This window comes from Rhinoderma darwinii, chromosome 4 (assembly GCF_050947455.1).
Source record: "Rhinoderma darwinii isolate aRhiDar2 chromosome 4, aRhiDar2.hap1, whole genome shotgun sequence".
NCBI lineage: Eukaryota > Metazoa > Chordata > Amphibia > Anura > Rhinodermatidae > Rhinoderma > Rhinoderma darwinii.
In genome coordinates, this window is record NC_134690.1 from 230613917 (window position 1) to 230628097 (window position 14181).

At 38.7% G+C, this 14181-nt stretch overlaps 1 protein-coding gene across 3 annotated transcripts in view; it reads left to right on the forward strand.

The window, feature by feature from the left end:
• The window catches only part of FIG4 (FIG4 phosphoinositide 5-phosphatase), a 338548-nt gene that overhangs the window by 260093 nt on the left and 64274 nt on the right, over nt 1-14181 (forward strand). For all 3 annotated transcript variants that reach the window (XM_075862266.1, XM_075862267.1, XM_075862268.1), the window contains 2 exons: nt 3380-3462; nt 5597-5683. In XM_075862266.1, coding sequence (XP_075718381.1) covers nt 3380-3462; nt 5597-5683 — 170 coding nt within the window. The remainder of the gene's footprint in view (nt 1-3379; nt 3463-5596; nt 5684-14181) is intronic.

A 14181-nucleotide genomic window follows, 5' to 3' on the forward strand; every position in this document is an offset into this window, starting at 1 on the left:
ATCAATGCGATAGCTCGTCTCGCAAAAAACAAGCCCTTATACAGTTCCGTCGACAAAAAAACTAAAAAGTTATGGTTCTCAAAACATGGCGACAGAAAAAAGCTTTTTTTTTACAAAAGTAATTTTATTGTGCAAAAAGATAAAAAAGTGCTATAAATTTGGTATCGCCGGAATCGTACTGACCCGCAGAATAAAGTTCACATGTAATTTATAGCGCATGGTGAACGCTGTATAAAAAAAAACCTAAAAAACTATGCCAGAATTGCTGTTTCAAGAGGCGATTTATCAAGGCCTTAAAATTAGGGAACTAGGAAGGGAAGGACCCAAACATATCTGCTGGAAGCGAGGGCGCCCGTATTATACAAGCACAACACTTTCCCAGCAAAATTCTCCAAACTGCAAAGGTGCGGAGTGTGGACCAAAAGGGGAATAAATAAGGACCATTTATCAGGGCGACATTGGCCTGTGCATAAAGGATTGTGTCACAGCGTAACACACATCTATGGATTATTTTAATGTTTTTTTTACCCCATTATTATACCACCTGACTATGCCCCTGATGTACTCTGTCCAGCTTACATGTAACCCCACATTATAAACTGAAATACCAGTAAAACTCCCCAAAAAACTACTACCAAGCAAAATCCGCTCTCCAAAAGCCAAATGGTGCTCCCTCCCTTCTTAACCATACAGCGTGCCCTATCAGCTTTTTACTTCCACATATATGGCATCGCCATACCTGGGAGAACCCTTTTAAAAAATTTTGGGGTGTGTGTCTTTAATGACACAAGCTGGGCACGACATATTTGTCACTAAATTGGCATATCTAGGGAAATTAAAATTTTTACTTAGCACTATCCGCATCGCTGCCATTTATGGAAAAGACTTGTGGGCTGAAAATGCTCACTGCACCCCTTAATAAATGCCTTGAGGGGTGTAGTTTACAAAATGGGGTCACTTTTCAAGGGTTTCTTTTATTATTTCACATCAGAGCCTCTGCAATTGTGATCCAATACTTTGTAAATCGCCAAATTAGGCCTTGATTTCGCAAGGTAATCTTTCACTGAAAGATCAGGGCCACATGTAGGGTGATTCTAAAACCCAGGAAACACAGCATAATAATTAGAGAACGGTCTTGTTATGGTGGCACAAGCTGGGCACCACATATTGGCATATCTATGGAAAAAATTCCCATTTTCACTCTCCAACATCGAGTGCACACTAATTTCTGCAAAACACCTGCGGGGTTAAAATGCTCACTACACCCCTAGGTGAATACCTTGAGGGGTGTAGTTTCCAAAGTGGGGTCACTTGTGTGGGGTTTCCACTGTTTTGTCCCCTTAAGGGGCTTTGCATATGCGACATGGCCTCCGCAAACCATTCCTGCTAAATTTGAGCTCCAAAAGCCAAATGGCACTCTTTGCCTCCTAAGCCCTGCTGTGTATTGAAACATCCGTTTATGACCACATGTGGGGTATTGTTCTACTCTGGAGAAATTGCTTAACAAATGTTGTGGTGCTTTTTCCCCTTTAGCACTTGTGGAAATGAGAAAAAAATTTCAAAAGTTAACGTTTTTAATTTTCACAGCCTACTTTCAATAATTTCTGCAATTAACTCGTGGGGTCAAAATGCTCACTGGATTTCCACTGTTTTAGCACCGCAAGAGCCCTTCAAACCTGACATGGTGCCTAAAATATATTTTAATAAAAAGGAGGCCCCAAAATCCACTTTGCTTCTGAGGCTGGTGTTTGTCCATTAGAATACTAGGGCCACATGTGGGATATTTCCTAAAACTGCAGAACATGGGGAATAAATATTGAGTTGTGTTTCTCTGGTAAAACTTTGTGTGTTACAAGAGAAATGGTTTAAAAATGAATTTCTGCAAAAAAAATATGAAATGTGTAAATTTCACCTCTACTTTGCTTTAATTCCTGTCAAAAGTCTAAAGGGTTAAGAAACTTTCTAAATGCTGTTTTGAATACTTTGAGAGGTGAAGTTTTTAAAATTGGATGACTTATTGAGGGTTTGTAATATATAAGGCCCTCAAAGCCGCTTCACAACTGAACTGCCCCCTGTAAAAATAGCCTTTTGACATTTTCTTGAAAATTTGAGAAATTGCTGCTAAAGTTCTAAGCCTTGTAACGTCCTAGAAAAATAAAAGGATGTTCAAAAAACGATGCCAAACTAAAGTAGACATATGGGGGATGTTAATTAGCAACAATTGTGTATGGTTTAACTGCCTGTATTACAAGCAGATACATTTAAATTTAGATAATTAGCAATTTTTCGCAAACTTTTGTTTTTGTTCACAATCAAATACTGAATGTATTGAACAAATTTTGACACGATCATAAGGATGCCAATTTAAAGTAGGAATATGGGATGTTAATTAGCAACAATTTTGCGTGGTTTAACTGCCTGTCTTACAAACAGCCACATTTAAATTTAGAAAATTGAAATTTTTTGCTACATTTTGGTGTTTTTCAAAATTAATTACTGAATGTATCGAGCAAATTTTGCCAATATCATAAAGTCCAATGTGTCACAAGAAAACAATCTCAGAATCGCTTTGGTAAAAGCATTCCGAAGTTATTACCACATAAAGTGAAACATGTCCATTTTGAAAAATTAGGCTCTGTCAAGATGGTCAAAAGTGGCCAAAGCGGGAAGGAGTTAAAGTTATTTGTCTCAGAATATGGCAACACAAAACTATTTTTTTATTTTTTTTACAAAGAGCTTTTATTATGTAATGGGTAATAAATAAATAAATTTGGTTTTGCTGTTTTTATACTGACCTGCAGAATAAAGCTATCACATAGTTTTTTTCTGCTTGATGAACGCGGTAAAACTAAAAGCAGTGGAGGAATTTCTTGTTTTTTTTTTCCATTCGACCCATCAAATACATTTTTAAATGCTTTCGAGTACATATTGTGGTACATTAAATGGTGCCATTAAAAACTACAACTTGTCTTGCAAAGAAAAAAAAACTCACACGGGTAGGTATGTTGAAAGAAAAATAAAGTTATGGCTTTTGGGAGGTGGGGAGGAAAAAATTTAAGGAGTTGAAAAACAAAGATATGGTGGTATATTCTGTATAAGCATTTTATTTTGCACTGTCCTTCTCTAGGCCCTCTAAGTACTATTATCATATAATAATCCAGAATAATTCATAATCCTGCACCCATCTCATTATGCCCTGCATTAAAGGAATTAAGAATACATATACAAGATAGTGTTCATCGATCGATAGATATTCATAGATCAATATAAGTTTATTATTATAACCATTTTAGTAATTATATATCTTTGTAAATTAATAATGGATGCCCTGTCAGTCTGAACAATTCCATAAGCGTAACTGCTTTTGATTCTCTTTTAGGCAACGTCTCATTCCACAAAAGACACATATGGACTTAATCTCTCAGATGCTCCTTCTGAGACTGATCTACAAATCTATACAAGGTAAAAATTTATTCTAGCATCTCTGTGAGGTATGATTTCTGGGGTTTTGAAAGACCATGCTTTCTTTTCTTGTTTTTTTGTAAAATAAATGTTTGTTTACGTTCGCTAAACTGGAATAGATTGCCTGTTGTTGTATCACTGGCACTAATGCTTTGAAATTCCAAGTTTTTTAATGCATTATACGAGCGATCATCCCCTAGAGGTACAAAATAAGAAGTTTAAATACAGTGTAATAAAAAAAATATATATATAACCCTTTTTTTTTGCATAATTTTTTTTTATCAGTGAAAATAGTAAACTATAAAAAGATACAAAGTATCAACACAATTGAAGCGACTCGTAGATTAAAGCTAACATAAAATGTATACCACATGACAAATGTATAAACAAAAAGCACAAAAAAATTGCAAATATTTTTATTCCAATCCATCACCATTTTATTTTGTCATTTAATAAGTTCTATGTTAACCAAACTTTTAAAAAAGTTAAACAACAAATGATATGTACCCCAAAATGGTGCTATTTTAAAATACAACTGGCTCCATAGCTCTCATACGGATACATCAATGGGATATTAAAAAAGTTATGGCTCTTGGAATGCAATTAGTCCAAAATTGTCCGTGTCTGTAAGGGTTTTTAAAAGAGGAGCTGTCAAATCTCCTGTAATATTTGTTTTATTAAATACTAGTATTACCCATGAAATAACAATGTAGGAGACCTGGCAGCTCCGCTTTATGGCAATTTTGCTAGTTGAAACATTTAAAGGGGTTGCACAGAGGGCTTTTTTATACTGATGACCTATCAACAGGATAGGTCATCAGTATATGATCGTTAGGGGACCGACATCTGGACCCTGCGCAATCAGCTGTCCTGGTTGCGTCCAGCTATGCAGGGTCTGTTCCCGAAACAGATGTCTCCGACCACTGTATAGCACACACACACCCCCCCCCCCCCCTGCCGATCAAATACTTATGAGTCATCAGTATAAAAAATAACCCTGTGCCCGGACGACCCCTTTAATTCTGGTCTGAAATTCCCATAAGCTCTGATCATGTTTTTTTAGTTGTGCATGATATGTTCATTTCTCAGAATTTTGCATTTTTGAGGTATACATTTATTATGTGGTGCTTTTTGTTTTATACTTTTTGTGTATTATTGAACTGTTATGCTTTGACAGTGACTTGTAGGCATATATGGTTAGATATTATCAGAGTGGGGTGAGCAATGATTGGCTTGATATACTGACACATAAGGTTTTTACTGCGGTATGTGAGATGTCTGTAGTAGGAATATTTTGCAGGTTACAGCATTCCTGTTCGTCTTTTTCCAATGGTGGGTTGTACAAAATATAGAAACATGGCCACAAAGCAGAATGTGGGCCCACTACACTGTGAATAACTAACAAATTGCCCAACAGCTCTTTGCACTGAATTCATGTTCATTAACAACTTGGTTTACGTGCTAGATGTAAACTACTACTGTACATATTCTGTTTGAGTTTTGTCAAACTTAGTAAATTGGTACTTTCATTTCGGTAGAATTTGTAACATATTTTAACCCCTGTGCATTATATTATTATGAATAACTAGTAAATTATTTATACTAAACCTAAGTAATATATAGCTTTCTTAAAGGGGTTTTCCCATTAGGGACATTTATGACATATCCACAGGATATGTCATAAATGTCCCTGATGGGGAAAACCCTTTTAATTTGTCTCCTTAATTTGTCCCTTGGAGTTTCATCCAGTTTTAAAAAATATAGCAATGCATAGCAAAGTCCGCTTATATTTGCTGATGATCATTCATGTGGCTTTTTCAATACAGTAGTGGCACAATACTTACTAATAATTGCCTTGCCCAGCAAGAAACCAAAAAATTGGGCTGCGTTATATATTACTACATTTACCCTCTAATCGGGTAAAATAATGTTTCACCCCTACTGCTGATGAGGGTGGATGGTTAGACGTGCTGACCGGAACCCAAGTGTTCTCAGTATGGTATAAAAGGTGCAAGGAATACGGAGTTACTTTGAGTGCTGACCAGTTCGATACTGTTTTTACACTGGGGTTTTTCTTTTTGGTTTGTTTTTTAATTAATTATAATACGATGTAAATGTGATTTATTTTCATTAGGTTCATGCATTTGGGACTATGCCAACACAAACAAGAGAAAAGAAACCTAAAAGTGAATCAATGGCCCATGGACACAGTCGTAAAACTGTATGTACTAATTTCTTCTTTTTGTATCTTTAGTGTACATCATTATGCCATAAAGTAAAATAAACTCTCCTTACATAGAGAATAATATGGTATTGCAGCAGCCAGTGTATTCTATTTCAGTGTCACTTTAAGCAAAAAAGGTATTTTACGTTAAACTTTATTTTGTAGATTAATAATAAGAATCTTTATATACCGCCAACGTATTCTGCAGCACTTTACATTTGAGAGGGAACATGTACAGACAATATCAGACATTACATAGTGGCAAGACTAATTAACAATTCAAGTAAGAGGAATGAGGACCTGCTCACAAGAGCTTACAATCTATGAGGGAAAAAGGGGTGACCTAACAGGTAAAAAGTGCTTGTTCAGTACAATGGTCTAGCGATTTTTTAGAAAGCTGCATGAGGCAATCACCAGCCAGTGCATTAGGGTACAAGGAGTGTGGGGAATACTGTTGAATGGAGGGGTCAGGTTCTGATGGCTAATGTAATAGGGGGAAAAGGAAAGAATTCAGATTAGGTAATGTGATAGACCTGTCTAAAAAGATGTGTTTTCAGGACACACCTAAAACTGTGGATGTTGGGAACTAATTGTATTGTTCGGGGTAGCGCATTCCAGAGGACTGGTGCAGCACGAGAAAAGTATTGTAGATGGGTGTGTTAGGTTTGGATTATGTAGGACGTTAATCCAAGATCGTTGGCATAAAGTAGAGGGTGGTAGACAGAGATGTGGCAGGAGATGTAAGAAGGTGCAGAACTGTGGAAAGCTTTGTGGGTGAGTAAGTTTATATTGTATTCTAAAGGGAATGGGAAACCAGCACAGTGACTGGCACAGGGTTGAAGCATTGGTGTAGGGCTGACTTGGCGTGCCATATTTTTAATTACACGGTGATTTAAAAAAATCTTGTTTTTGAGTAGAATTAAATACCTTATGCTTTTTACTAGTTACTGGTGGTGCTACTCTATTTGATGTCTCCTCTATAGTAGGCTTCTTTGAAACCTCGGAAGACGCCAGGGAAGGCTGTAGAACTACAAAGTATAGAGAAAGAAAGGAAGACACCTTCAGTACCATTAAACTCAGTTTTATGGATTCATTGGGTCGCCAGAGCGGCTAAGTATATATTTATTGGCGTAGCAGTTGGTCAGAAAGATGAGCCTGGCCTCTGCATTAAGGATAGATTGGAGATGGGAGAGTTTAGTGAGTTTAGTATTCGTAATGAGTTAGTCAAGGCCGTCAAGACGAGACTGAATCAGAGCGACAATGAGAGTTTTGACTGTTTCCACAGTAAAAAAAGAGATTGTTTGTAAGGTGGAGGTGACATGAGCACGCAAGTGATTAAGTATATAAGGAGTAATAGAAAGATCTGTGTCAAACATAACCCCAAAATAGCGGGCGTGCTGCCTAGGAGTTATTGTATTACCACACACTGAGATAGAGACCTCAGGTTTAGGTAGGTTAGTAGATGGTAGAAACATAAGGAGCTCCGTTTTTGAAAGACTCAGTTTCAGATGGAGAGAGGACATGATGTTAGAGTCAGCGGACAGACAATCCGTTGTTTTGTATTAGAGCGGGGGAGATGTCACAGTGAGCGGTATATAATTGGGTGTCATCAGTGATTAGATGGTATTGGAAGCGATATCTGCTGATGCTTTGTCCAATAGGGGCTGTGTAGAGAGAAAAGAGGAGAGGACCTAGTACTGAACCCTGAGGAACCCAACAGCAAGGGGAAGAGGAGAAGAAAAAGTAGAGCCAACAAATGATACACTAAATGAACGGTCAGAGAGCTAGGAAGACAACCAAGAGAGAGCAGAGTGTCCTTAACCAATAGAGTGAAGCATATTGAGTAGGAGTTGGTGGACTACAAAGTCAAACGCCGCAGAGAGATCCAGAAGATTAGATTCAGCCTTAACTCCTTCCAGACATCTGCCGTATATATACACGGCGCTGTCGGACAGGGGTTCCCGCAAAGCGCAGTACCGATACGTCGCGGTGATAGTGCGGCCTCAGGAGCTGAGCCTGCATGATCACCGCCGAGTGCCAGCTGTATGTTACAGCTGAGACCCTGATGTAAGGGCCAGGACCGGAGCTAGCCTCCGATCCAGCCGATTAACCACTCAGATGCTGCATTCAATAGAGATCAAAGCATCTGAGGGTTTTTTAGCCACCGGCACCCCAGCAACGTGATTGCTGGGTTTCCGGTGGCTTCAATGGCAGCAACAGAATACGAATACTGGCAGCATCAGAATCCTCCTAATCCTCACTCAGAGGCGGGGCCTAAAAGGCTTCCGGTACCAATGGTAAGAAGCTGAACCGGCGTCGTCAGCAGTGGGTTTCCGCTGTATGTTACAGCGTACACCCTGCTGTAACGGCAGGAACCGGAGCTAGCTCCGATCCCTGCCATTAACCCCTTAGATGCAGCTGCCTACTGCTACTATGGCAACAGGAGGCCTAACAATTGCCTCCTGGTCGGCCATTACGGAAGCCGATTAGGCCCCCGCCCAGAGGTGGAGCCTGATCTGTTTGCTGTTAGTGAACAACTGACCGTTCTAATACATTGCACTACATAGGTAGTGCAATGTATTAGAACAGCAATCAAACAGTTGGGACTAAAAAAAAAGTGTAAAAATAAAAGTTGTAAAAAATAAAATAAAAGATTCAAGTAACAAAATAAAACACAATCGTCCATTTTCCCTTATCAAGTCATTTATTATTGAAAAAAATAAACCATACATATTTGTTATTTCCGCGTCCGTAACCACCTGAGCTATAAAAATATTATGTTATTTATCCCACGCAGTGAACGCCTTAAAAAAAACAAAAAAATCTTTGTCAGAATTGCTGTTTTTTGGTTACTTTGTCTTCCAAAAATTGAAATAAAATGTGATCAAAAAGTCGCATGTATACAAAAATTATACCTATAAGAATTATAGCTCGTCTCGCAAATAACAAGCCCTCATACAGCTCCGTCAACAAAAAAATTTAAGTTCTGGTTCCCACAACATGACAGAAAAAATACATTATTTTTACAAAAGTAATTTTATTGTGCAAAAAGGTGTAAAACATAAAAAAGTGCTAGAAATTTGGTATCGCCGGACTCTTACTGACCCACAAAATAAAGTTAAGATGTAATTTATGACGCGTGGTGAACGCTATATAAAAAAAAATAATAAGAAACTATGCCAGAATTGCTTTTATTGATCACCTTGCCTCCCCAAAAAAAAAAAGGAGAAAAAGTGATCAAAAAGTCACATGTACCCCAAAATGGTACCAATAATAACTACAGCTTGTCCTGCAAAAAAACAAGCCCTCATACCACTACGTCTATGAAAACATAATATAAGTTAAGGCTCCAAAAAGTCAGGAATATGCAGTTGTGCAGGGCCGAGGGGAACATTTGTTCTGTTTCAAAATGCGATTTATCAAGGGCCTAAAATTAGGGAACCAGGAAGGGGAAGACCCAAACATATCTGCTGGAAGCGAGGGTGCCCGTATTATACCAAGACAACACTTTCCCAGCGAAATTCCCCAAACTGCAAAGGTGGAGAGTGTGGACCAAAAGGGGAATAAGAAAGGACACCATTTATCAGTGCGACACCGGCCTGTGCATAAAGGATTGCTTCACAGCGTAACAAAGATCTATGGATTATTTTATTGTTTGTTTTTACCCCATTATTATACCACCTGACTATGCCCCTGATGTACTCCGCACAGCTTACATATACCCTCACATTATAAACTAAAATACCAGTAAAACTCCAAACAAAATTACTACCAAGCAAAATCCACGCTCCAAAAGCCAAATGGCGCTCCCTCCCTTCTGAACCCTACAGCGTGCCCAAACAGCAGTTTACTTCCACATATATGGCATCGTCAAACCAGGGAGAACCCTTTTAACAATTTTTGGGGTGGCACAAGCTGGGCACGACATATTTCCCACTGAAATGGCATATCTAGGGAAAAATTTTAATTTTTACTTTGCACCATTCGCAGCGCAATCATTTATGGAAGAGACCTGTGGGGTGAAAATGCTCACTACACCCCTTAATATATGCCTTTAGGGGTATAGTTTCCAAAATGGGGTCACTTCTCAGGTTTCTTTTATGATTTCACATCAGACCCTCTGCAATTGTGAACCAATACTTTGTAAATCGCCAAGTTAGGCCTGGTACTCTCTCACTCCTAAGCCCTGTCGATCGTCCAGGCAAAAGATTAGGGCCACATGTAGTGTGTTTCTAAAACCGGGATACACAGCATAATAATTAGAGAGCTGTCTTTTCATGGTGGCACAAGCTGAGCACCACATATTGGCATATCTATGGAAAAATTCCCATTTTCACTCTGCAACATCATGTGTACACTAATTTCTGGAAAACACCTGCGGGGTTAACATGCTCACTACACCCCTAGATGAATACCTTGAGGGGTGTAGTTTCCAAAATGGGGTTACATCTGAGGGGTTTTCACTGTTTTGGAGTTTTTGCAAATGTCACAAATGCGACATAGCGCCCAGAAATCAATCCAGCAAAATCTGCACTGCAAAAGTCAAATGGCGCTCCTTCAGTTCTGAGCCCTACTATGTGCCCAAACAGCAGTTTATGACCAAATATGGAGTATTTCTGTACTCGGGAGAAGTTGCTTTACAAATGTTGGTGTTCTTTTTTTTTTTCCTTTATTTTTGGGAACCTGGAAATTTTTTAGCTAAAGCTACATTTTATTGGGAATTTGTTTTTTGCGGGCAGCTATAAAGTTGTCTGACCGGATACGATGGAGGGAGGGATAAATGAAGGAAAGCAGAATTAACATATATTGTCAGGATTTAACTTGACTTTTACCAGCCTATAACTGGCTGATATACTACATAGTCTTCTCCAGACGTTTTCACCCATTACAACTATTGAAATATGTTATTGCCTCCTTATCCCTTTTCAGTTCTATCGATTTTGAAGAAATTGTGTGTTGCTGGAGAAATGTTTGTAACTTATTTTTAGTCATTGATCTTAGCAATTTAGTGTTAGCAATGTAAAGGTATGTTCACACGCTAAACAAAAAACGTCTGTTTTAAGCATCAAGCCGTTTTTGCGGCCGTTTTTGGAGCTGTTTTTCTATTGATCCGATGAAAAACGGCTACAAACACGGCTCATGAAATGTAATGCACTTCTTTTTACGGGGCGGTTTTTTTACGCGTGCAAAAACACCCTGTCGGAACGAAACGCAGTTTTTCCCATTGAAATCAATGGGCAGATGTTTGGAGGAGTTCAGCCTCCGTATTTTTAGCCGTTTTTCGGGGGAATTTATGGCCCAAAAACAGCTGAAAATAGGCCATGTGTACATACCCTTATAGTCCTTATATTTGCTCATATAGGAGAAATTACATCTGTAATCAAATCAAAATCAGACCCAGCAGTCCATACTCCCCGTCCTTCAGTCCATACTCTCCGATGCAGCGCCGTCTTGTTCAGGTGTGGTCTCTCGTCTGCACGGGATCTGCGAAGGTGGCGTAGTTCCCTTGCCAATCCCCATGTCACAGATCCGTTTTTAACGGTTGTTACATGTATTGATAGCCGTTAAAAACAGATCCATTGACTTCTTTGGGGCCGTGTAAACGGACAATAATAGGACATGTCCCATTTTTTGACGGCTAATATTCACGGGCCATTAAAAAAAACGGCTGTGTGAATACACCCATAGAACATCATTGTTCTGAAAACGGCAGTGTGACGGCCTTTCAAAGAACGTCGTGTGAATGTAGCTACACCCGTTCATATCACATTAATAATAAACTTTAGTTTGTCAAACAAACACGTCTTTTTGCACTTCACCCCTTGTCTTATAAATGTGAACCATGAAATTATATAAATTTTTATAGGCAGTACTTTATTGTACATTCTATTCCCATCTTTATTCTTCACTTGCTATATATCCCTTTATTATCTACTACTGATGTATATGTAAATCTACACCAATGTAATAGTGCTACGGACCTATCTATCTTCTATCAGCATGGATGTAGCACCTCTCACCCCTAGGTCCATATCTCTTCTCTGGAGGTGGTGCTGCACTAGTTGTCACCTTTCTTTGTTGGGCGTGTTGTAACTTTTTCCTCTCCGTTCCTACTAACATTTCAGTGAGGTAACAGTATGAATGCTAGGCACTGTATCTCTCCCTATAGCTCTCCTCTACTGTTAAGCAATTTCCTTGTGTAATTTGAATCTGGTCCCTGAGGAGTGGTACTTTTCTACAGGTTGCTGCTCTACACGCTTTCCCTTTTCCTGTTGCTACTTACAAAAAAACACCTTGGCCTTTAATGGGCTGAAAACAAAAAGGAAAAGATTTAAAAAATGGCATAAGTGTATTGGATTGACAATCACAGCAATAAAAATGTCTCTTTTTATTCTGTAGACATCTGTTTCCTCTTTTTTTTTTTGTTGTTTTTTTTTTTTTAAATCTGCAGTCTCTGGTGCAGAGAAGAAAGGGAATTATTGTGTACTCATCACCAGTGGCCTATTACCAAGGTGACTTTACTACTTTCCCTAGCTAGCTAAAGAACAGACCTTTAGTAGTAATCTGTCCCCGCCCTCTACAACTTTAGAGGTCTTTTTTTTGTCTTTACCCTCTCTTTTACCTGTCTTGATGGGTGAGAGGCATTCAGACATGACTATGGTTGCAAATGTAGACCCTTTTCTATGGCCATCCTTATTCCCGATGATGGTTTTCTTGCTGGACTTGTACATCATCTAGGCACCTTTGCAAACACCCCATCTCAGATTGTCGGTTCTTCTTGCTCCTTTGGACAAATGCAACTTGCACTTACTGAATATGTAATATAAAGACAGACTTGAACAGTTACCGGTATCCAGACACTAATGACTCCGTTCACAGTGGTAACCGATATAAAGGCTGTGTGGGGTGGACTTTAAAACTCTGTACGATCTCAGTCACATATCAGGCGTAGGTCATGACTTACAGTGAAAATCTGGTATTCCCCTTCTGACTTTTATGGTGCGTACTCTTCACCACCCCTTCTTAAATGAATAAACAAATATCACACTAATTTTATCAATCCAACACTTCTTTTAGCAACTTTGTCCAGATCGACCTTTTATGTTTTCTGATATAGCAAAGACATGAGAATAAATATGTAAAACCCTGCTTTATGTGACTAAGCTACAACCCTTTTTGCAGGATATTCTAAGGATCTTATTTAATGTATTAGAACTAATATTTATTAATATTACAAAAAGAAACAACAACATATTGATTTGACCATGAGGGTATGTATGCATATAAAAATATTAAACCCTTATACCATGTCTAGATTGTTCATCAAATTGGACACAACACATTTTCAAGTTTATAGCATGCAATACATTTTTATAATTCACATGATTTTTCCCAACATTAACATTCTACAAACAAAACACAAACAGATCTACTATTGTCCTAATTAAAATTCATATTTGTACATAAAAACATGCCTGACATAACAACATATACATAGTTAACAATTATGTGTCTACCAAAAACATGTAAGTTTTCCCTGTCTTCACCAATCCATTCATTCAATAAGCAGGAAAGTTTCTTCCTTACACAACTAACAACCATACAGTTGATGTAACTACACATTATTGTGTCCTCTGTGCTGCATCATGTGTAGCTGGAAAGACCGAGAAAAGCCGATTAGAAACCAAGCGGCACGTCGCTCATCCGAGCACTTCGGCCGCTTCGTTTTAGTGATCGGCAGTGGTCTCAGTGCTTGGACCCCCACTGATTAAAACTCTGACATGTCACTATGACATGTCAGAAGTTTTCTGAAAGTTTAGTTAACCTTTAAAGCCACTTTTGCCGTCAGATTTTGATTTCACGTTTCTAAAGTGTATTGCACTTGGCTTCTATACCAGCCACTACACCTTCAGGATCTAAACTTAGCAAGTTTGTACTCAACTAACCATTAACTTCATTTGCAAAATGCAGCCAAAGAGAACTCCCTCAATTGGCAGGAAGTTTTCAATGGGCAGGAGGAAAGCTGGTCATACTGCTGCTTGAGGTGCTGAAACTCCTTAGCAAAATCAGGCCCAGCTTTTTCAGCAACAGATCAGACAGGTGGCTGTCAGAAGCACAGAGACTCTTGGCCAAACCCAGGCCAAAAAGCAAGGTGATTCACTGCGCTGTTCACATGAGGTGTATTTTTACGCTGCTGAATTAAAAACATGCTTTGTAAAAGGCGGTTTTGGAGCGGTTTTGGAGCTGATATTCCATTGACACTATGAAAAACTCCTTGAAGCTTAATTTTCTGCTTCAAAAACACCTTGAAATCAGAGGCTGTTTACCCTTGAAAATAGCTCCATCATTTTCAGCCACTTATTTTTCTACGTGTGAACATACCCTGAAAGTTTCCCAAGGAGGCACCAAGTGTGTGCTACCCTGGAGGCAAGGTACAGATACCAAACTTGCCAACTCCTCCAGAGCCAGTCAAGTCATTGCTTACAGGCAATAAC